Source organism: Scyliorhinus canicula, chromosome 17 (assembly GCF_902713615.1).
Source record: "Scyliorhinus canicula chromosome 17, sScyCan1.1, whole genome shotgun sequence".
NCBI lineage: Eukaryota > Metazoa > Chordata > Chondrichthyes > Carcharhiniformes > Scyliorhinidae > Scyliorhinus > Scyliorhinus canicula.
Window position 1 is genome coordinate 88,802,367 of NC_052162.1, and position 25,299 is coordinate 88,827,665.

General features: G+C 47.3%; 1 protein-coding gene across 6 annotated transcripts in view; it reads left to right on the forward strand.

Moving 5' to 3' along the window:
• The window catches only part of si:ch211-26b3.4 (connector enhancer of kinase suppressor of ras 2), an 824,630-nt gene that overhangs the window by 522,413 nt on the left and 276,918 nt on the right, over positions 1–25,299 (forward strand). For 5 of the 6 annotated variants that reach the window (XR_005457712.1, XR_005457711.1, XM_038775303.1 and 2 more), the window contains one exon: positions 20,726–20,812. The exons of the other annotated variant lie outside the window; for it this stretch is intronic. Coding sequence is in view for 3 of the 5 variants with exons in the window: in XM_038775303.1 (XP_038631231.1) it covers positions 20,726–20,812 (87 nt within the window). In the remaining 2 variants the exon portion in view is untranslated. The remainder of the gene's footprint in view (positions 1–20,725; positions 20,813–25,299) is intronic. 6 annotated transcript variants of the gene reach the window in all.

The window sequence follows — 25,299 nt, forward strand, 5'->3', positions numbered from 1 at the left end:
CTATCCACTGAAATGGCCGAGCAAGCCACTCAGTTGTATCAAACCTGTAAGGGAAAAAAAATCAAATATGCATAAAATCGGACTGACCGCACAGCATCGGCCGAGGCATCAGATACAACAAAAGGCACATTGTGACAGTGTGCCCTTTTGAAGGGCGCTCCTTCGTTGGCCACGTGACCTGCCCAGAACCTATAGGGATGGGACGTGCAGAACTGGGCATTTTGGGTGCTAGGGTGCGGACTTAGGTAGCAGGAGATCATTGGATTAAGTCCTGGAGTTATTGGTACTAGCCCTGTGTTGGATTTATGTTGATCTGTATATATATAAATATCTTCCTTTATATATAAGGAAGATATATATATCTTCCTTTGTGAATAAATCAGCATTGAGATTTAACTCCGTAGAAAAGGAAAAGTCGTCAACTTTTGGAAAGGGGGAAGAGTGGCCTCCCAGAGGCCTGGAATGGTAAAGAGTCAACCACAGTCCAGTAGCCATGCCACTATTCTGGAAAACCAATCCATTTGATCCAGAGGTAGATAGTTGGGGCCAATACATTGAAAGGCTTCAATACTTTTTCACTGCCAATGAAATTGCGGCAGAAGATAATCACAAAGTTATATCACTTACAGTTTGCGGCCCACAAACATATAACCTTGTGAGAAATCTAACATCTCCGGAGGCTCTGGATACCCTTGATCAACTAATGCAACTGGTGAGAGTCCACTACAATCCTCAGCCCATTATAATGCAGCACTATAAATACCACTCAGCGATTAGGGAGCCTGGAAAAATAGTATCGGCTTTTGGAGCCTGGTTTCGCTAGATGACTGAACACTGTAAATTCAGTCCATCTCAGTGATATGTTACGTGAATGTTTGGCCTGCGGTATCAATAATTTAAATATTCAGAAGAAGTTGCTGGTAGAAACCAGAATATCCGGGCCTCACGGTAGCATGGTGGTTAGCATCAATGCTTCACAGCTCCAGGGTCCCAGGTTCGATTCCCGGCTGGGTCACTGTCTGTGTGGAGTCTGCACGTCCTCCCCGTGTGTGCGTGGGTTTCCTCCGGGTGCTCCGGTTTCCTCCCACAGTCCAAAGATGTGCGGGTTAGGTGGATTGGCCATGCTAAATTGCCCGTAGTGTAAGGTTAATGGGGGGATTGTTGGGTTACGGGTATACGGGTTACGTGGGTTTAAGTAGGGTGATCATTGCTCGGCACAACATCGAGGGCCGAAGGGCCTGTTCTGTGCTGTACTGTTCTATGTTCTATGTTCTATCCTTCGACAAAACGGTTGAGTTGGTTCAAGCGACTGAAAGAGCTGAACAAAACGTCTTTGAACTACAAGATGTGAAAATCAGTTATGGTGGGAAACGGCGGCAGCTCAAAGCCCCCGGAGCGAGGCTGCAGCGGAGCCTGAAGAAAGGGAGAGTAATGGTTAGTCACAGTGTTTAGAAGCTTGTTATCATTGTAGGGGAGACCATCTCGACGACAGATGCAAATGTAAGGAATTCATTTGTTTCAGATGTAATAGAAAAGGCCATGTATAAGTTAGATGCCGAATCAGGCAGACTGAACCTAGTTCTCAAAACAACGTTGGCGACTCCAGTGAATAAGCTGGAGGAAGATATGGAAGAGAAGTCCAAAGTTTATCAGCTCAACATGGTGAAGTTAAGCAAGACACCCCCCATCAAAATTGTCCTTATTGTTAACGGTCGTCTTTTAAATATGGAGGTCAATATAGATGCTGCTGCCACGGTGATCGGAGAGCAGGCATCTAAGTATCCACGGGGAGGGCTGCAACCCTTGAATATCAGCAGTACATCAGCCACTTTAGGCACCTATACTGGGGTGGCCCTGAAGATAATCGTTACGACACCAAAGCTAGTATCACTAGTATCAAAGTTAGCCAGTCTGCCCAACTGCCCCTAATCATAATAAAAGGACAGAGACAAAGTTTCATGGGCGAGATTGGCTGAAGGAAATCAAGCTAAATTGGCTGCAGATATTCAGGATCACAGATGGGGTTTTCCAGGAACGTCTGTGCAATTACCAGGAAGTTTTTCAGAGCGAGCTGGGGGGCATAAAAGGGGTGATGGCCATTAAGCCTGATGCCCCACCAACATTTTTTAGAGCCTGATCGGTTCTCTTTGCTCATCACTAAAAAGTTGAAGTGGAGTTGAAATGTCTTGAAGACTTGGGGATAATTACACTAGTACAGTTTTCGGAGTGGGCAGCACCGATAGTCCCAGTGTTAAAGCCAGACTGCAGTTTAAAAATGGTGCTCCAATCTCTTCCTGCACTGTCTGGCAGAGCTTGTTAGGGCAGGAAACAGGACTGAGTGTTGCCTCGGAGGGGCATTCCTCACCGAGGCCTGGAAATGAAACACCCAACCAAACACTCATGACACAGGACTCTATTTTGTTTCTATAAACTTGTGCCCTAAGTGGATTCGCTCCATGTTCTGTGAGGGAATTGGAAACTAGCCTTGTCCCCAGCCAAGCTGTTCCAGTAAAGTGACAACACAGGCTTCTAGCTGATAATGTGGAATATTTCTCAGATAATTTCTGTCCATAATAAAAATGAACAAGTTCATCCTGTATATTTACAGCCCCATCAGTCCACTCTCGATCAAGTACTGGAAGATGAATTTAAGCGTGCCATCAAGCAGCCATTATTCAGCAGTTACTGGTGGTCAGTTTGAGTTCTGCTAGAAATTCTCAGCTGTAAACCTAATTACAGTCTTGGGCCAAGCATGAAAAAAAGCGATGAATTCAAGAGGTGAGGTGAGAGTGACTCCTTTGATATAAAAGCAGCATTAGATTAAGTGTGGATAAAGGATCCATGGAAACAATGAAGTCAAGGGGAATCAGACAGAAAACTATTTGGAGTCTTGACTCGCACAAAAAAAGATGGCTGTTGTTGTTGGAGGTCAATTATTTCAGTAGAGGCCTAGACCCAACCATCTTCAGCTGGTTCATCAATGACCTTCCCTCCGTCAGGAGTGGAGATGCTCGCTGGTAATCGCACAGCGCTCAGCACAATTCACGACTCTTCAGATACTGAAACAGTCCGTGTCCATGTGCAGCAAGACATGGACAACATTTCGATTTGGATTAATAAATGACAAGTGACACTTGTGTCACGTGAGTGTACCCATCTCCAACAACGAGAGTCTAACCATCTCCCTTTGCCATTCGCATTTTGCAAACCCCCAACTGTCAACCTCCTAGGGCCTATCATTGATTGGAAACTGAACTGGACAAGCTATATAAATACTGTGGCTACAAGAGCTGGTCAGAAGCTGTGAATTCTGCAGTAAGTAACTCACCTCCTGACTCCTCAAAGCTTGTCCACCATCTACAAGGCGCAAGTCAGAAGTATGAGGGAATACTCTCCATTTACCTGGATGAGTGCAGCTCCAATAACATTAAAGAAACTCGTCACCATCCAAGACAAAGCAGCCCACTTGAGCAGCACCTCATCTATCGCCTTAAACATTTGAACCTTCCCCACTGCAATACAGTTCACCCATTCAACCAGGTTGTTTCAACGACACCTGCCAGACCTACAACTTCCAACACCTCGACGGACAAGGGCTACAGATGCATGGGAACTCTACCACATGCAAGCTCTTCCCCAAACCATGCACCATCCTAACTTGGAACTATATGGGCAGCATGGTGGTTAGCATAAATGCTTCACAGCTCCAGGGTCCCAGGTACGGTTCCCGGCTGGGTCACTGTCTGTGCGGAGTCTGCACGTCCTCCCCGTGTGTGCGTGGGTTTCCTCCGGGTGCTCCGGTTTCCTCCCACAGTCCAAAGATGTGCGGGTTAGGTGGATTGGCCATGCTAAATTGCCCGTAGTGTCCTTAAAAAAGTAAGGTTAGGGGGGGGGTTTGGGTTACGGGTATAGGGTGGATACGTGGGTTTGAGTAGGGTGATCATTGCTCGGCACAACATCGAGGGCCGAAGGGCCTGTTCTGTGCTGTACTGTTCTATGTTCTATATTGCAGTTTCTTCACTGTCGCTGGGTCAAAATCCCAGAACTCTCTCCCTAACAGTATTGTGAGTGTACCTGCACCGCATGGACCACACAGATTTAAGAATGCAGCTCACCATCACCTTCCCAAAGGAACTTTGTTATAAGCAACAAATGCTGGCCTGTGTGTGACCTGACATCATCACAGAGATGTGACTGCATGGCGACCAAGAGTGGGACTTGAATATTCAAGGTTACCTGACATTAAAGCTCCTATACAACGCTCCCATGGTGAGTGTACGGACCAACAATACCAACTCCCAATACTTCCAGCTGCACAGGGGCACCAGACAAGGATGCCCACTGTCCCCGCTGCTGTTCGCACTAGCAATCGAACCGCTAGCAATCGCACTCAGGGCAGCAAAAAATTGGAGGGGGATCCGACGGGGAGGCAGAGAGCACAGAGTCTCACTCTATGCAGATAATCTGCTCCTCTACATCTCGGACCCACAAAGCAGCATGGACGGAATCATCGCGCTCCTGAAAGAGTTTGGAGCCTTCTCGGGCTACAAACTCAACATGAGCAAAAGCGAGATCTTACCAGTACACCCGCAAGGGGGGGGGGGGGGGGGGGGGGGGGCAGCACTAAAGGGGCTGCCATTCAAACAAGCCCGACGCAAATTCCGCTACCTGGAGATCCAAATAGCCCATGACTGGAAAGGGATCCACAAATGGAACCTCACCAGCCTGATGGAGGAAGTAAAAAAGGACCTGCAAAGATGGAACACACTCCCACTCTCCCTCGCGGGGAGAGCCCAGACGATCAAAATGAACGTACTGCCCAGGTTCCTCTTCCTGTTTAGATCCATTCCGATCTACATCCCCAAGGCCTTTTTCAAAGCGCTGGACAAACTTATCATGGCGTTCGTATGGGGGGGGGTAAAAATGCTAGGATCCCAAAGAAGGTCCTACAAAAAACAAAATCCAGGGGGGGCTAGCCCTCCCGAATCTACAATTCTACCACTGGGCGGCAACAGCCGAGCGAGTAAGGGGATGGATCCAGGAGCCAGAGGCCGAGTGTGTGCGTGTGGAGGAGGCCTCCTGCATGGGGACCTCCCTCCGGGCCCTTGCCACGGCAGCACTCCCATCCCCACCCAAAAAACACTCCAGCAGCCCAGTGGTGACAGCCACCCTCCAATCCTGGAACCAACTGCGGCAGCAACTTGGCCTGACCAAAATGTCGGACAAGGCTCCCATCTGCAACAACCATAGGTTCAAACCAGCACTGACTGACGCCACCTTCAAAAGGTGGAGGCAGGACGGGGGGGACACTGACAGTCAGGGACCTATACACGGACGACAGGATCGCAACACTGGACAAACTGACAGAGAAATTTCGGCTAGCTGGGGGGAACGAGCTACGGTACCTGCAGCTCAAAAACCTCCTACGAAAGGAGAGAAGGACGTACCCACAACCGCCACGACAGACACTACTGGAAGACCTACTGGACGCAAGTATCCTAGAGAAAGGGAACTGTAGCGACATGTATGACCGACTGGTAGAAAGGGACGACACCGTACTGGACGCAACAAGAATGAAATGGGAGGACGACCTGGGGATTAAGATAGGGTGGGGACTCTGGAGCGAAGCACTGCATAGGGCCAACTCCACCTCCACGTGCGCAAGGCCCAGCCTGACGCAACTAAAAGTGGTACATAGAGCCCACTTAACAAGAAACCGTATGAGTAGGTTCTTCCCGGTGGTGGAGGACAGATGTGAACGGTGCCAAAGAGGCCCGACCAACCACGCCCACATGTTCTGGTCTTGCCCCAGACTTGTGGAGTACTGGACAGCATTCTTCGAGGCTATGTCCAAAGTGGTGAGGGTGAGGGTGGAGCTATGCCCGATAGTGGCGGTCTTCGGGGTTTCAGACCAGCCAGATCTATTCCTGGGGAGGAGGGCGGACGCCCTTGCCTTTGCCTCCCTGATCGCCCGCCGTAGAATCCTGTTTGGCTGGCGGTCAGCAGCACCGCCCAGAGCTGCAGACTGGCTGTCCGACCTCTCGGAATCTCTCCAAATGGAGAAAATCAAATTTGCCATCCGAGGGTCAGATGACGGCTTCCACAGAACGTGGGAGCCATTCATGCAATTGTTCCGGGACCTGTTTGTGGCCAACGTACAAGAGGAAGAATAGTCGGGTGGCCAAGAATCAGGGGAAAATGGACGGGAATCGGGAAAAGGTAGCCGGGGGGGGGGGGGGGGGGGGGGGGCTACGGGTTCGTTATGGGGGTTTGATGGCTAGCTAAGGCCCAAAACCAAACTGTAAATAAATGCCTATAAACATGTGCCTCGGCCATATTGGGGAATGTAAAATATGTATGCCGGCTAAAGGGGGCGGCCACAGTTGTTATTATGAAGATGCTTACCTGTAAATATACATGTTAATTTTTGCGTGTTTTTTTTTCTCTCTAATAATTTGTAATTTGTTGGATATAAAATATGAAAACTCAATAAAAAACATTTTATAAAAAAAAAGGTTACCTGACATTTTGAAAAGCCAGGAAGGTAGGAAAAGGTGGTGGAGTAGCTCTGTTAATTAAGGATGACTTCAGTACAATAGTGAGAGATGACCCCAGTTCTAAAGATCGAGCTGTAGAGCCTTTTTTTAGTCTCTGTTCATAAGGTACTGCGTGTGACCTTCTCCACCCTCAAACACTTCTGAGCCTCTGAAAGAGCCATTGTCCACAATACACTTCCTATTTAAACTGGAATACACCATCTGAAAAGCAAACACAAATATGCTCACCCCTCACTGTCTTGAAGTTCACTGAGCCAACCCAATCACGAAAGATAGACTTTTATCCCACGAGCCCCCAATATGTTATGGGCCTGGATTTGGAAAACTCCAAAGCATATCATGGCGTACACCTGACCCACAACTTTTTATAGATTTTAGTTACGAGCAGCATCTTTCAGCTGTTATTCAACAGAGGCCTTAAGCACTTTTAATCAAAAACAAAGTTTATTCTACAAATTTAGTTAACATTTTTAAACACACACACTAAGCATTTTTATCAACTACAAACATCAATACCCCAATACAGCTACAGTACTCTATATACAACCCTTAATAAATTTCCCTTAACTGTTTCAATTTAATAACAACATCCCATAAACCAGAAAACCCTTTTCAAAGGTGTGTCCCAACATATGGCTTGCTGTCTTTAAGACCAGCATTTGGATGCTCTTGTTTTCTTTTCAAAACATCAGGTTTGAATTTCTTCCAGAAAGCAATTATTTCTTTTCAAGTTATCAAATGATCTGGAATCGCCTTTTAACATGCAGAGAAGGAGAGACAAGGCAAGACTACTTTGTCTGATTCCAGCATCCAAATGTGAAAACGAAAGCAAAAAAACTCAGAGCCACAAAACAGCCCCAAACCAAAATGAAAGTTAAACCCAGAGCCACAGCCCAGCTCCACCCACACAATGACATCACTGAAGCCATTTCTTAAAGAGACACTCCCATGACAAAGGAAAGTGGAGTTGAGACCACAATTAGCTCACTCCTGAGGTGAAAATCTCCGACCGCATGCAGGGGATGCCGAAAATCCCACCCCCGCCGTGGCAGAAATTCTCCACCACCCGGGAATTGGCGGGGGCGGGAATCACGCCCCGCCGATCGGCGAGACCCCTGCGGCGATTCTCCGGCCCGCGATGGGCCGAAGTCCCGCAGCTGGGAGGCGTCTCCCGCCGCCGTGGTTTGAACCACCTCTGGTGGTGGCGGGATCGGCGGCGCGAGCGGTCCCCCGGGGTCCTGGCGGGAGAGCGGGATGATTGGATCCATTGGGGGGTGCCCCCACGGCCAGGCCCGTGATCGGGGCCCACCGATCGGCAGGCGGGCCAGTGCCATGGGGGCACTCTTTCTCTTCCGCCACGGCCTCCACCAAGGCAGACGCGGAAGAGAATCCCCCAGCATGCATGCGCCGGAGGTGACATCAGAGCTAGCTGACCCACCGGCGCATGCGCAAACCGCCGAAGGCCTTTCAGCCAGCCCGGGCGGCGGGTGTCAAAGGCCGATGGAGCCGGTTTGGGCGCCAGTCGGTGTGATGATAACCGCTCCGGCGCTGGCCTAGCCCCTCAATGTGAGGGCTTGGCCCCTAAAGGTGCAGAGAATTCCGCACCTTTGGGGAGGCCCGACGTCGGAGTGGTTGGCGCCACTCTGCTACGCCGGTTCCCCCCGCCTCACTGGGTGGGGGAGAATCCCGCCCCTGATCTCATTAATGGTGGACCAGACTCGCTAGGCCGAATGGCCTATTCCTACTCCTATTTCTAGTGTTCTAGTCAGTGACGGCCACGTCCCTTGAACAAATAAAAATATCAAACTTAGGTTATCTGTTTTTGGTACATTAGCAAATTGCCCTTTCCCCAATCGGTGAAAGGGATCGGTGACCCGATCCCCAAATTAACCCCCACCAGGGACCCCCCCATTACAGAGACCCCTATCAGAGACTACCCCATAAGAGAGACACCCACTAGAAGCCAACCCACTAAAGGGAACCCCACCAGAGACCCACACCAATATTCGCCCACCTGAATACCGGCGCAGAGAACCTGAGAATAACACTGGCTGGGGGCTTCCCCAAGGGTGATGGTGGGGGTGGGTGGGGTGTGGGTGGGAGGGGGGGGGGGGGGGGGAGCAAAGTGTCATTGGAGAGCAGGGTGTTTTATGGCACTGCAGCTGCAGAGATACAGCCTGCTAAACGCGCTGTTCAGCAAACTTGAGCCTGCTGAATCGCACCCTAGGTTTTCCAAACATAACACTAGTTGTAATCCCTTAATTTTAATAGGTTATTTTTTTGTGAATCTTATCAATGTGCCTGTAGTTCAGTTTGCAAGTCCAGCTTTCTCACTTGATATCATCCAGTTTGAATTGTGCATTGGCACTTCATGTCTCACTTCTCTTCAACCCGACCTTGTTTAAGCAGTTTGCTTACGTTTGTGACATGTTTTAGATCCCATTGTTGTGCAGAGCCTATCACTTGAGTATTTTCATTCATTCAAGATTACCTCTTCTCCCAAGTACAGTTTGTGACCTTCCTGTGTGCTGAGTTATTGAACCTTTTGCCTTAAATCCTCTCCTGTCAAATTCTTGTCCGTAGTTTGGTGTTTTAAAGCTTGGCATTCTCTATTTGATTATTTTGAACCTCTTGTCTTTTCTCGCTGCAGTTTTGCTCTCGGGGTGTCTTTTGTTCCCTTCTTTTGAAATGTATTTAATCCTTTTAACTTCTGCCAGTCAAATGCACAGTCATAGAATCAGTACAGTGCCAAAGGTGTCCATTCAGTCCATCGAGTCTGCACCGACCCTCCGAAAGAGCATCCTATCTAGGCCCACCCCCACGCCCTGGCACATCACTCACGAATACAGTTATACCATTTACCCTATTGAACACACTTTGCAATTTCTTTCTCCTGTTCTCAAAACACAAACCTGCCTTGTTTGAGGACTTTCCTCAGCACCTAGAACATAGAACAGTACAGCACAGAACAGGCCCTTCGGCCCTCGATGTTGTGCCGAGCAATGAACGTTTAACTTGGAATAGTATTACTCAACTTTGGTCTAGCTTTCTTTGATTTTCTGTTCAGATAACTATTTTCCATTTGAATTGTCATTGGTCAATTTCTGTGGGCGGGACTTACCGACAATCCTGCTGCGTGTTTTCCGGCAAAAGAGGCGGCCCACCAGCGGGATCTACCGGTCCTACCATTGTCAGCATCCCTCGCCGCTGGGAAACCCATGCGCCGGCGTGGGACTGGAATTTCCTGCCAGCGTCAACAGCCGGTAACTCCTGTCCTGTGTCTTTAGAATCTCTCCTATGAGATGCCCTTTGTGTCTTGGCTCACAATTTTTCTCATTTCACAGCATTATTTATTATAGAATTGTCGAATTTTTCAGCGCGAAAAAGCCAGTCAGCTTTTTCATGTATGCCTACTCTCTGAAAGTGCTATCTACTTACTCTCTTTCCTTCTACCCTCTCCCTATACCATTTTACTATTTTATTTTGCCCGTATTTATCCACATCCCTTTTAAAAGCTATGGCGGAATCTGCTTCCACCACAACTTACGGTTGGATATTCTGTATCCGAACAATCCTCTTTCTTGTAGGAAATCAGGGAACAGAGATGGTCTCACCTCTGATTCCTCTAAGACATGACTAATTATCTCCCACCAGTGTCTATTAACCGCTACTCCTTTCTCTCCTTTAATCAATTTGCTGCCCATGCTGCAAAAGGACCTTAAATATCATGTGCCTCAATTTGATTTGCAAATTGCCTCTGAAGCATCTTATTAAATCCATTTTTAAAATCCATATACTCAACGTCTTCCTCATTCCTTTTATCAGTTGTCGTTATTTCCTCAGGGAACGCCATTAAGTTTTGTCAGACATAATTTTCCTTATACAAACCCATGGGGGGCGATTCTCCGAGCCCCATGCCTGGCCGGAAAAGCGCCGTAACCGTGTCACGACGCCCCGAAGCCGGCGCGCGATTCTCCGGGGTGCGGACAATCGCTGCCATTTGCGCCGACGCGTTTGGTTTGGGATTGGCGGGGCCGCCGATTCTCCGGCTCGGATGGGCCGAGCAGCCGCGCCAATACGACAGAGTCCCACCGGGTTTTTCACCCCTGGTCGCTGCCGGTGGGAACTCTACGCGGACGGTCGTGGGGGAGGGGAGGGGGCTCCTTCACCGGGGGAGGGGGGCCTCCGATGGGGTTTGGCCTGTGATCAGGGCCCACCGATCGGCTGGCCGGCCTTTCCCCCCCCGAGCCTACTTTCTGGCACGCCTGGCCCCTGTACACCAACGGCATCTTGAGTCGGGGCGCTAAAGAAGTCCCTCGCGCATGCGCATGTTGGCACGGCCCAACTGCACATGCGCGAGTTGGCGCAGCGCCAAGGAGGCTGGAGCGGCGTGAACAGAATCTGTCGTACCCGGGCCTGGTTCACGCCGTCGTGAAACGCAACGGCGTTCACGACGGCGCGAACACTTGGGCTCCATATTGGAGAATCGCCCCCATGCTTGCTGCCCTTAATTGACCACTTCTTTCCAGCAGAACACTCATTTAATCCAGCATGAAAGCTACAACTTTATCAACAACTGCCAATATTAGACTGGCTACAGGTCCTGGCTTGTCCGTTCATCCTCATTTGAACACTCCACTCTCGAGAATAATATTCTTTGCCATAAATGGTTGAAAAGCTGGTGGCTAGTGGAATTTGCCATTTTTTGCTGTTCCATTGAGTGTTGCCAGTAGTTTCCACTCTTGCCTTATTTTTACAGTTTTGTTTGACTGAAAGCTGCCAGGTCACCAGTGGGGGCTTCCAAAAGTGGTTGGAGGGGGATGGGCGGCGGGAGTGCGGGGGGCGGTATGTGTGTGTGTGTGCGTGTGTGTTAAGGGAGACACATCAAATTCTAGTTCCTTCGTCTCTGGATTTTTTTTAATAAGTTTCTTGTTGGTTTGAAGGAAGGTTGTTATCTGATTGGCTCCATATAAGTTAGAAATTGTATGTATTGTACCATTCTGCTTCCGGCAGCCCACTTTGTCGTTTTGAAACAATGAGGTGCTGTGAATATGTTAATATTTACAAGAGGTCCCAATATTCCATCTGTATTTGCAAAGAGTCTCTAAATACCCATTGATATTTCCAGGTTCACTGGAGTCCCTGAAATCTCATCAGTATTTACAAGGGGTCTCTGAAATCTCATTAATATTTAGAATAGATCTGTGAAATATCGCCAGTATTACAGAGGTCTATTAAGATATCATCAGTATTTACAGGGGGTCTCTGAGAACCCATCAGTATTTACAGAGGGTCTGTGAGATCTCATCAGTATTCACAGGGGGTCTGTGAAACCTTATCAGTATTTACAGAGAGGCCTGAGAATTCATCAGTATTTATACAGGGGGTCTCTGAGATCTGATCAGTATTTACAGAGGGGCCTGAGAATCCATCAGTATTTATAGAGGGGGTCTCAGTGTTTACAGGAGGCCTGAGATCTCATCAGTATAATTAATCTTTATTAGTGTCACAAGTAGGCTTACATTAACACTGCAATGAAGTTACTGTGAAAATCCCCCCGTCACCACACTCCATCGCCTGTTCAGGTACACTGAGGGAGAATTCAGAATGTCCAATTCACCTAACAAGCACGTCTTTCGGGAGGAAACCGGAGCACCCGGAGGAAACCCATACAGAAGAATGTGCAGACCCCGCACAGACAGTGACCCAAGCAGGAATCGAACCTGGGACCCTGGCGCTATGCAGCAACAGTACCAACCACCGTGCTCCAGTGCCGCCCCCATGGTGAGTATTTAAAATGAAAATGAAATGAAAATCGCTTATTGTCACAAGTAGGCTTCAAATGAAGTTACTGTGAAAAGCCCCTAGTCGCCACATTCCGGCGCCTGTTCAGGGAGGTTGGCACGGGAATTGAACCGTGCTGCTGGCCTGCCTTGGTCTGCTTTCAAAGCCAGCGATTTAGCCCTGTGCTAAACAGCCCCTTTTTACAGGGGGTCCCTGCGCACACATCAGTATTTACAGGGGGTCCCTGCGCACACATATGTATTTACATGGGGTCCTTGTGCACACATCAGTATTTACAGAGGCTCTGAGATCTTAATAGTATTTTCAGGGGGTCTCCAAGTTCTCATCATCATTCTCTGGATATCCCTGGAATCCCATTAGTACTTACAGCAGATGTTGCCGATCTCATCAGTATCTTCCAGGGTCCTTCGGAGACCATCAGTATTTACTAGACTCCTCCACACAGGGGAGTCCAACCTTAACCCGTGAGGGGCCTTTTTTCAAATTTTCCCTCACTCTGGGCGGTGAGAAAATGTTGGAAAGATAAGGCCTTAAAAATTTATCTTGCTATTACCAGGACAGCAAAATGGGTATTTTTATGAACAAGCCACAAATGAGAGGACGAGTTTCTTAGCTTACTTTTCTGTCACAATATTGAGCACTGATTTGCTGAGATATCTGGCATTGCAGCTGCTACACCAAGGTAGGCGGTGATTCCTAAATGACCGACTGCTAAAAGGAATGCCCCTCAGGCATTTGAATTACCTCTAATTTGCCACTGCACGCATAACCCAACACAATGGCATTCTGAGGACAAAGCAGATCAAACCAGACCCCCAAAGCACATATTGAAGTTCTGGAATTTCCACCCATATTCCCACCAACATTTCCTAATCTCAATGGTGAAAGTTATGGGGGAGGCGATGGTGTAGTGGTACTGGTACTGGACTGGTAATCCAGTAACAGAGACCCAGGGCAATGCTCTGGCAATCTGAGTTCAAATCCCACCACGGAAGATGGTGAGTCCAATAAAAATCTGGAATTAAAAGTCTAATGGTGACCATGAAACCATTGTCGATTGTTGTAAAAATGCATCTGGTTCACTAATTTCCTTTAGGGAAGGAATTCTTCCATCGTCACCTGGTCTGGCCTACATGTGACTCCAGATCCACAGCGATGTGGTTGACTCTTAAAAGCCCTCTGAAATGAGAAAGCAGGGCAATTGGGGATGGGCAATAAATGCTGGCCCAGCCTGCCAGCAATGCCATCCCATGAACCAAACTTTTAGATTTTAACCACGTTCTGCCACATTGAGTCGGAGGAAGTTTGGACACTGACTGTAACAAAAATAACAAGCATTCAAATATCGCACACGTGTTTTATTGCTCAAACCAACATCAATAAAACTTCACCTAGACTAACTATTTTCTGCAATAGAGCATTCACTTATTTTATGAAAGTAACACATTTATGCAGTACACAAAAAAAAAGGCTTACTTGCTGGCTCAAAGCCTAAGGCATTGCAACATGTCGAGCCGTCCCACCTAGACCAGGAAGGTCCACATTCTAATGTTGACTAGATAACTTTGCTTGGCTGGAAGCAAACATGCTATAATTGGCCTCATTACTCCTGACTTAGTGAAGTGAAAGAAGAAATCATTCTGCACTTGATCACTGTTCAGTGACCCTTGCTGGGAAGTGCATGGCAGAGAATAAAATTGAACTTGGCTGCCTTATGTTTGATAGCTGAATACTCTGCCACTAATCACGACTTAAAGACAAAATTATAAACGACACTATCAACCTCCCTGACTGTTCCCATTCTCCCAAAACAGCCTCTCAATCAATATGCGTTCATAAAATTGGAATCAGGATTGATTGGCATGGATGTGAAGACACAAACTATTTCGAAAGAATGCAACAAAAAATAAGCATATTTAGAAAACTTGGAGGCTGACAAATCAACTTTAACATAGAGCCAGGTGGGGTGATGTACATTGGTAGGAAAAAAATCACCTACAACTTAGAAATTAAATGCAAAAGAATCAAGTGATACAGATGAACAAATCAATAAAGTTTTAAAGCAACATCGCAGACAAGCAATTCAAATGTTCAACTTGTAGAGTACCCTGGTCAGGCCCATACTTAGGCTATGTGCACAGTCCAGGGGCTGGATTCTCCGCACCCTGACGCCAAAATCACGTTCGACGACTGGGCGGAGAATCCGTTTTCGCGCACGAAACCAGACCGGCGACGGTTTTGCAATTCTCCATTCCCCAAAAATTGGCGTACTCGTGGCGCCCCCAACCGGCCGAATTCCCGACAGCGTGGTTCTAACATGGTCCCACCGTCCATGATACGGACTCAGTCCAGGGCTGCCACTGTCGGGGGACGGCTAATCGAAGGACAGGGGGGGCTTCATTCGGGACTGGGGGTGATCCGGGACGGGCGGGCTGCCAAGGCGGGGCACTATTTCAGCGGTCCAGGTCCGCGGGCTGATTGTGCCATGGAGCACGGAGCGGCCACTGGAGGCCGCTGCCGTGTGCCTGCGCGGCCTCTGACCCGGAAGTGCAGGGGGCCGTATCGGCAGCAAGATCTGCGAGCTCTACAACAGCTGCCTGCTTGCCCCCTGCAAGACGGTGAATCTGTGGCCTTTTAGCGCTAGTTTTCCTGGCGTAAAAGACCACAGTTTTCACAGCGGTGTGGGGACTTAGTCCCAAAAAGGGAGTATCCAACCCCTGATCTTAAAACTAGAAAACAGACATAAAAGCATCAGATGAAGGGCAAGATGATTTTTTAACGCTGTACTAGACTTGAAAGATTATAATTATCGAAAAATGTTGAACAGGTTGGAGCTTTTGGGTGGGGTTTGATCGAAACATTTCTAAGTGTCATTTTTGGTGTGATTGACGGAGTGTTTCTCGACGGCCGCGATGTTGAGTTCACGGCCCATACTTAATGGCACTTAGCACCAAAATTGTGCCTGCACGAGCGTCTTGTAGTTATTGGCTGTCTCGCCGTCTGATTCGCCAGACTAGCATCTCACCGCTAACAAGGGGGAGCTGCTTTTAAAACACCCCCTGGGACTCACCAGCACAAACCCTTCGTCCAGTCGCGGTTCCCACAAATGCCTCCTGCTATTGACCCCTCCTCCCCGCATTCCCCCCTCCCCGATCCATCAATCATGTTGCTTAACAAAGCCCTCTCTATGTCCCTACAGTAGAAGATAGCCCATAATAAGCGGAAAAGGGCCAAGACAGGGGGAAGGATACCAGAAATCTGAGTCCTCAATCCCTGTGTGGAATGGGCCCTGGAGATCGTGGGGATGTCCGAGGAGAGAACGAGGTTGGTCTGCACTGTAGAGGTGAGGATCCATTGCCACTTCAGCCAGATGACCTGCCTCAAGTTCAGCGAGAGGGAAGGATCATTTTGTCTGACATGATCACATGTCCATTCTCTCGCAGGATCTCCATCTGATGGGGTTGAACCATCCAGAGTAGTCATTTCCCCCCCCCCGAACCTCCCCCCACTTTCACCCCCCCCCCCCCACCTTCCGCCATCGCAGACACACCTCGATGGGCGACATTGGTGGATAGGCTTCTGGGGCCAAATCCCGTGAGCACCGCACAGTTGCTGATGCACAGCAGGTGGAGGCAGGAACATCCAAGGGAATCTGCAGTCGGAGGTCTGCTGGATCCCAGGACTCTGCTGAGTCCCAGTCAGATGACGAGCCTGTGGATAAGGTTACCCAGAGCTGATGCAGACTCTAGGTCACGGCCATGAGAGGGCAGCATGCTAGCATAGCGGTTAGCACTATGGCTTCACAGCACCAGGGTCCCAGGTTTGATTCCCGCTTGGGCTACTGTCTGTGTATGTTATCCCTGTGTCTGCGTGGGTTTCCTCCGGGTGCTCCGGTTTCCTCCCACTGTCCAAAGATGTGCTGATTAGGTGGATTGGCCATGCTAAATTTCCCTTGGGTTAGATGGGGTTGCTGGGTTTTGGGGTAAGATGGAGGTGTGGGTTTAAGTAGGGTGCTCTTTCGAAGAGCCGGTGCAGACTCGATGGGCCGAATGGCCTCCTTCTGCACTGTACATTCTATGATTCCATGATTCAGGGGGGATGTCAACGACATTCCAGCGAATGCATAGCCAATTGAAGGAGTTCCAAAGGCCCAGGAGATGATGCCAACAATGACTGGAGTTGAGATGATTGACCTCCAACCAACACAGCCAACCACCTTTCTGCTAGGTATGACTTCAACCAGCGGAAACCTTTCCCCCTGATTCCCATTGACTCCAGTTTAGCTAGGGCTCCTTGATGCCATACTCGGTCAAATGTTGCCTTGATGTCAAGGGCAGTCGCTCTCACCTCACGTCCATGTCTGAACCAAGACTGTAATGAAGTTATGAGCTGAGTGATCCTGGCAGAACCCAAACTGAGCATCGATGAGCGTGTTACTGCTGAGTAAGTGCCACTTCCATCTTTGTTGATTATGGAGAGTAGACTGATGGGGTGGTAATTAACTGGGCTGAATTTGTCCTGTTTCTTTCATTCAGGAAATGACCTGGGCAATTTTCCACCTTGCCGGGTAGATGTGAGTATTATAGCTGGGTTGGAACAATTTGACTGGGGCACAAGTCATCAGGACTATTGGCAGAACATTGTCAGTGCCCATAGCCTTTGCAGTATCCAGTGCCTTCAATCGTTTTGTGATGTCACATGGAGTGAATAAAATTGGCTGACATCTGGGATGCTGGGACCTCTGGTGGAGGCCAAAGTGGATCATCTACTCGGCATTTCTGGCTGAAGAGTTTTGCAAATGCTTCAGCCTTGTCCTTTGCACTGATGTGCTGGGCTCCTCCATCATTAAGGATGGGGATATTTGTGGAACCTCCTTCCCAATGAGTTGTCTAATTGTCCACCACCATTCACGGCTGAATTTGGCAGTGCTGCAGAGCTCAAATCTTTGGTGGATTCTCTGCTGTCAGTAGCAGAGTTCACAATGTGGTGGAGAATCCAACGTCATCCAAAGGGCGCCGATCCCGTTCCAATGCTTCGGTTCACCCGCTGGCACCGGGCGCGAGCCTCAATGCCACCGCCAGCGGGTCAAATTGACTCATTTGCATCCTATTAATGGATTCTCCACGCCTGCATGAATCTCCAGTCCTCTGGGCTGGGATTCACGTGGGTGAAAATTGGTGCATATATTTCCCAGCATGGCCCTGGAGCGGTGGACTTTGCAGTGGGCCAAGGGGGTAATTTTTTTAAGGGGTTGCCCCCTCACCTCCCTCCCACTATGCATATCCTGCCCATCCAACCCCACCCCCACTAGACACCCCCACCGGCCCCACCAGAAATCCTCCATAAGAGATACCCACACCAGAGACATCCACATAAGAGAAATCCCAACTAGAACGCCCCCATGAGAGAGAGAGACCCCTAGCAGAGCTCCCCATAAGAGAGACCCCCCACCAGAAACCCCCCATTAGAGAGGCCCTCACCTGGAAGACCCCCATAAGAGAGACCCTGCCCCAAAGCTCCCCATTAATGACATCCCTACATGGAATCTAGAGAGGAGTCCAGGCAGAGACAGTGAAAAGAAACAGTGGTTTAAAACTCATCTTTGCATTACAGCTGCTGGCTCAGGCAGAGGAAGCACCACCTGTTAATTCCTAGAAAGGGAAAACTACATCAGCTGGGTTTAAACCCCTTCAGATCCTTGACCTGTAAGACTTCCATTGACATCAATGTGCAATTGAGTTTACTTGGTTGTGATTGACAGCTTATACACAGCCAGCTGTCTGGATTGTTAATCCCATTTCCTTCCACTCTTGAGTGGATCTCAAGTAGCCTGCTGTGAAACTAACCACAATTGGACCACTCAAAGGTGGTTAAGTGCTTTCTGCAGAGGAAAAAGAGGAAGTGAGAGGTTGCCTACTCACATGGCTTCCTGGTAGTTGGAAGGATGGTGGTGGTAAAATCCTAGTGGCCATGGGAAATGGCCCTTAATTAGACCTTTAATTGGTTTCTTCCAATTGGCCGGCAATTGAGCTGTTGCCAGTCCTGCCACAGAAAAATGTCTCATATGGCATGACTGTGTCAGAGTGCCAGCACAAGACTCCCCAGCATTGTTCCAGCCCTCCCACCTCCCATTCCAGCACTCAAATCTGGTAAACTCTCTGCCATTGATGATGCTTGGACGGGACTACAAGCTTACTATTCCTGCTTCCGGACGACAAAAATGGATGTGGTGGCAGTTGATGAAGAATTCTATCACATCATGTGAATATGATTATAGTCTCTTAGGTTGCATTTAGACTGTATCCATCCGGAGAGAGTTTAGAAAGATGGAGGGAGATGATACAAATCTTGATGTGCACCAAAGACCAGCAAACAGTGAAGATGGGATTGAGGTGGGAATCTCTGGACAGTTCAGAGGGAGTTACAGGAACAACATGGCAATGATGTTGGATGATTTTAACTCTTACAATAGACTGGAATAAAGGTAATGGAAATAGTTAAAGCGGGGATTGATTTTTGGAAGTTATTGAAGATTACTTCCTCGTTTAGTTTGTTTCAAATCAATTGAGAAAGGAAGTACTACTTTAGCTCTGGAAAATTAATTGGCACAAATAACCATTGAGAGCCTTACAACGGTTCAGAAATAGCGACTGGAATGTAGTGAGGGTCAACGTGAAAAATGGAAAAGGATAACAAAGAGTCAAAAGTTAGAGGGGAGAAAGTTGAAATTTAGCCATACAGAAGTTGGTGTCTCTTCACAATAGTTTTGGCAATTTATCCTTACTTTTACAACCAGATAAAACAGCAAGTTTAATACATTGGGCTGGATTTTCCACTGTCGGGATTTTCTGTTGCCCCGGCACCGCACTCATGCCCGGGGATTTCCCAATGGCGTTGGGCTGCTCTCAATGGGAAACCCCATTGGCCAGCTGGTGAGATGGGTGCGGCGGGACAGAGAATCCCACCCACTGTGTTTCTGCTGCTTTCTCATTCACATCAATCAATATGGGGGGGAAATGGTGCTGTGTATTAGTAATATAGTAATATAAAGGCCCAGGTTAATACTAATACGGACATGGGTTCAAATCCCACCACGGGAGCTGGTGGAGTTTAAATTTAATTAATAAAGCTGGAATTATAAAGCTTGTCTCAACAATGGTGGCTGAGTGTCATAAAAACCCATCTTTATTTAATGCTGGGATGGAAATCTGCCACTCTTTCCTGATCGGGCCTACAGTAATTTCATTGACTCTTAACTACCCTCTGAAATGGTCTAGCAAGCCACTCAATTCAAGGGCAATTAGGGATGGGCAACAAATGCTGGCCCGGCCAGCGCCTCATACCGAGAAAAAAATACTTTTTTGAAAACTACAAACGATGAAGTACTGACTCACATTTCAAATATAGGGAATGCGTGTGACATGCTTTAAGTATTTCTTTAAAAGGGTTTATGTTAGAACCTGCCTGCTTACCATTGGCTGGGGACTAATGACAATCCCACAATCCTATGGGAGTATGAGCTTCCCCAATGAGGGGGGCGGAGAAATCATTAGCAGACTCCCTGCATAAATAGAGCTGGCCAGTTTGGAACCAGTAGAGAGAGAGGAGTGAGCAGCAAGGGAAGCTGCTGCTGCTGCTGCTGCATATATATATGTTATTGTAAATAAATTTTATTTCTTTGCATCCTTGAAACTCGTGCTGGATTCTTCATTGCCCTCACAAAAGTTTTATTATATATCCAGATATAAAAATTACATTTGACCTGTAGCCCAGAAGGTGTTCACTGTACATGAAAGCGAGCTTTTAGTTTGATTTAGATATGGGTTTGAAAAGTGGAAAGTGGATGTTTCTGTGGTAAATATGCTGTTCAGGAAATGCTTTGAATTACACCCTCAGTTAATAGAAGGGTCTATAACATGAGGCTGTTGCAAGTGACATTAGTAGACATCTGTCTGTTCCCCAATTTAATAACCCATTTAAAATAAAGGGATGATGGATGCATTACAATATCGGTGGGTGACCACAACAGTGATTTCCAGACTTCATTATTTGACATGGAATTGTAACTTTGGAATTGTGAGATTGCAATTTCAATCAAATGACTTTTGCAACAAAGGAGTCTTTGTGTGTGACTCTGTAATCCGGTGCTCACCCCCCAGGGGGCGAACTCTCTCAATGAGTGCATATCAGGAAGTTGCAGGCACATAGCCCAGAATTTTGCATCCATTAAAATCAATGAACGGGAAATAGCACACTGTGCACGTGTGATATTTGCCCCAGGAGCGTCCCCTTTAAAGTAGTCATACATTTAAACTGCACTGCAAAACAAGAGTATTTTCAACTACTTATTGGGTTGTTTCCAGGTGACTTGAGGCCTCTATCCATGCCAACAGAGTACAGTTGGCTGGGAGAATCCAAGGAACCCAGTACATATAAGCGAGGTAGCAGAGGTGAGTATATCTACTGTTGTGACCTTTGGATAAGACAAAGCAAACCTTGAATGCATTTTGGCTTTTAGAATTAATTGTTTTTATGTGACAATATAATATTGGAATTAAGTGATTGGAATACCAGCACCACTAATGATGGACTGATGTCAACAGTATGTTAAAAGTTATGTTCATGTGTGCACCTGCTATAAATTTCGCATTTTTTTTTTGCTGTAATATTTTCTGACGTCATGTCATGTTGCTGAAGATTGCGGGAGGGGCACTTTAAGCTTAAGGTTTGGTCATGTTGGGTGATTAGAGGGAAGGATCTGGGGATGATTTATTCCCCCAACGATTATCTGTTTACGTATGCTTAAATGCTTATTAGTATTATGTAAATAGCATAGGTTTCCCAAGAAACAGCTGTAGAAATAGCATCGTACACTGTGGCTTGAAGGGAATTATTTCTCTCACCCACTCATTTGAATGTATCTTTACCCCTTTCCCAGTTTTCTTCCCCTTCTCCCACACCTGCACCCTTGCTCTCAGTATCCCTACCCTTGATTTCCCCTGCTGCTCTTCACTCGTCCCACACCCCATGATTGTGCCATCCAGTGACCATCTCTCTTCCCAATGTTGCGATATCTTCCATGCTAGCACACCTCAACACCCACTCTTGGGCGTTTTGGCCCAGAATTACAATCCCCAAGATATAGGTATATTCCAGGCAGTTTTTATATTCTCCCAAACTCTAATATCTTTCTCCATATCATAGAATCCCTACAGTGCAGGAGGAGGCCATTCAGCCCATCGAGTCTGCACCGAACCTCTGAAAGAGCACTCTACCTAGGCCCACGCCTCTGACAAACCAGCCCTTTCCCAGTAACCCTATAAACTAACCTGCACACCTTTAGACACTGAGGGAAATTTAGCATGGCCAATCTAACTAACCTGTACATCTTTTGGACTGTAAGCAGTCTTACAACACCAGGTTAAAGTCCAACAGGTTTGTTTCAAACACAAGCTTTCGGAGCACTGCTCCTTCCTCACCTGAGGAAGGAGCAGTGCTCCGAAAGCTAGTGTTTGAAACAAACCTGTTGGACTTTAACCTGGTGTTGTAAGACTGCTTACTGTGCTCACCCCAGTCCAACGCCGGCATCTCCACATCATCTTTTGGACTGTGAGAGGAAACCGGAGCTCCCGGAAGAAATCCACGCAGACACCGGGGGATTGTTCAAAATCCACACGCCCAGTTACATAAGGTTGGATTCAAACCTAGGTTCCTGGCACTGTGAGGCAGCAGTGCTAACTACTGTCCCACTATGCAGCCTTTATCTCTGGTTTTCAAAAAATTTGAATAGACTACGTAGTGGAACGAGCATCTAAATAATAATCAAGGTCAATTATTTTTCGTTTCCAATGCAGTGTTAGAGTCCCTTTAACAAAAGGAATGAGATGCTGCCGCCATTGTCTCTAAGTGTGAACACCTTACAGATTCTTTCCAGAAAAACAACCCAAGCTTCTTTAATCTTGATTAGCCAGGTCTGCTGTTAAGCAGACTTCAGAACAGGTCACCATTAGCGTTTTATAACATTTTAAAACACTCGTTTTATGATAGCTTAAGATAGTTCCAAAACATAACAATCTTATAAACCTCACGTTTGAAAAGGTAAAATTGAAGAGATCGAGAGTGGCTTGCAAATCTTGTGCAGAGTGGGCGACGATCATTCAACAATCATTTGCAAACTGTAGATCACGCATGCCTATGATGGTCAGTTTAGTTTTGGCATGGAGGTGACAGGTTAACGAATTTTAAACGAGACAGTACTTTGTGCTGACACCAGAGGATGGTTAATCTTTGATGAGGTGAATAGCCACTGTCAGATAGATTTCTTGACCCTGGTCAGGATTTTGCAGATATCTGTTTCAGATCTCCCACACAAGACAGTTGCAGCCATATCATCATGAAGCGTTTGTAGGATTGTGCTGAAGTTTCTTGGACATCCAAATCTAAGGAGCACAATCGACAGAGCCTCACAAATGATTTGGTCAGCGCAATGCAAGCTCTGAGAAATTCCAAGTGTTTTCTCAACGTTTTTCTTGGCTTTTTCTGGAAACAAGGACCATGTCAGATGTTCCTCTGGAACCACATTGGGTCCCTGGGAGGATTTCCTCAGCCAGAAGAAGGTGATTTAGGAGAATGTGTATCAGGATTTTCCCTGCTGCTGACCAAGGGAACTACCTTAATAGTTCTCATGAAATGATTTACCTCCCTTCTTGAAGAGAGGGTGGGGGAAGTTTTGTTTCCTCCCAAAGCTGCAGGATGTAAGTTTGGAGTCTTGATGTGAGAAAAAGCCCACCAACTTTGTAGACCTCAGCTGAAAAGCAAATGGAATTGCACGCTTTGTTTTTTTCTCATCCATTTGATTGCTGGGACAGCTCTCCTATCGATTGCAATTCACCACTAGCAAATAGCCTGGAGAATGTCAGCTGCCACTGTGGATTCATGCTTCAAAAGCTGTTGGAAATGCTCTTTCCAGTATTGACAGATGGCTTTGCTATCCTTCAAAAGAGGAACCCCATCCTGTGAGCGAAGGGGATCTTGAACATTTGACCTTTAAGGTTTTACATGTCATGATGCTCAACATAATGTTGGATCTTCTGGCTTTCTCTTCCCACCACATGTCCAAAGATTTCTCTTTGTGCGTCAGCATTGAGCTGTTAGAATGGTGTCTTCTTGACTTGAGACCTTGGGTTCTGCCAAGCAATGATAGCATGGTGACTTGAGACATACACTGGAGGTTTCCAGTAGTTAACATTTATTGAGGAAAGGTAAAGGCAGTAAAGTAACAGGCACAGAACACAGTATTACAGGATTTAATGCTTTGGCTCCGGGAACCAGACTGCCTGTAATCCTTGCTCGCAGCATCCCACACAAACTCCCTATTGGCTGAGGTTCACGCATAACTGCGCAATTGGCCCTGAGCAGGTCATGTGGTCTGTGGAGTCCGCCCCCTTAAAGGAACCACACAACCATAGACAGCTGCTTATTTTTGTTCGAGGAGGTCAAATATGTCAGCATTATGTTCATCAACCCAGTCCTGGTGTGCTTGAACCCAATGATCTGAATGTAGGAGTCTCACTTTGTTTGAACTAGTGTTCTGGAATTGAGTTAGATGTGTGAAGATTTTTCAGATTGCTTGTGAGCTGTGCTTAGAATGCTGTCTTCAGTCGATGTGTTTTTGGGCTGAGAGATTGATCATCTTTCTCTTGGTATTTTGGGTCATGTGAAGTCTTAGTGCTGGGAGGATGTTTATCACTGTTCAAAATATTTGATGATCTGTCCAGCAGGCAACTGTCTCGCATAAGGCTTGAGTGATATAGACATCACACATATCTGTGACCCAGAGCAATCACATACTCCGGGAGGTGCCAGTGCTTTGATCGAAGATGCCTTCATGTGGTTTTGAGTTTGGCCATTCCAGTGGAAGAAGGTGCTTGTTATATTGAGGCCATGCAACAGGACATCAATTGTATTGGTTCTTCCTGCCCTGTTTTTCCCAATGGTTCCTTTCCAGACATCAAAGTCACAGCCAACCCTGGCATTCAAGTCCCCTCAGAAGGATGGCCTTTTCTTCTTTTGGGATGGCAGTGAGGACTTCATTCATGTCCTGAACATCCTCATCAGAGTGCTGACAGCAGCATATGGATTACAGCTGAGCTATAGGTGAATTTCATGAACTTTTCATTTATATAATTGGGGAGTTTCAATAACATGAAGGTGGGTCTCACAGAGGATAGTGATATCAATTTGGAGTCTTGGTAGTTCACGAAATACGATTGCAGTTCATCTTTCCTGTTAGTTCCTCTTGTGAACCCATGAGCATTCTAACATTTAAAGTTTTCTTTATTTGACCACAAAGCTGGTAATCCCACCGTCTGTGATTCCCCAGCCAGGAGAGAGCGGGACAGCCTAGTTTTAGGGCACCGTTTCTAGCTCCTTCCCCATTTGGGGTGGGCAGAGGTTAACCTGAAGAGGACTGCTCAGTCATAGATGCTGCTGTCCAAAGACACCTCAAGTGTCCAGTCATCTGGACATAAGGGCAGCACGGTAGCATGGTGGTTAGCACAAATGCTTCACAGCTCCAGGGTCCCAGGTTCGATTCCCGGCTGGGTCACTGTCTGTGCAGAGTCTGCACGTCCTCCCCGTGTGTGCGTGGGTTTCCTCCGGGTGCTCCGTTTTCCTCCCACAGTCCAAAGATGTGCGGGCTAGGTGGATTGGCCATGCTAAATTGCCCGTAGTGTCCTAAAAAGTAAGGTTAAGGGGGGGTTGTTGGGTTATGGGTATAGGGTGGATACGTGTGTTTGAGTAGGGTGATCATGGCTTGGCACAACATCGAGGGCTGAAGGGCCTGTTCTGTGCTGTACTGTTCTATGTTCTATCTTCATGTACCTGTTGCCCATGTGCAGATTCTTGAACTCCCTAGTTCACAGCCCTGTTTCTTTGG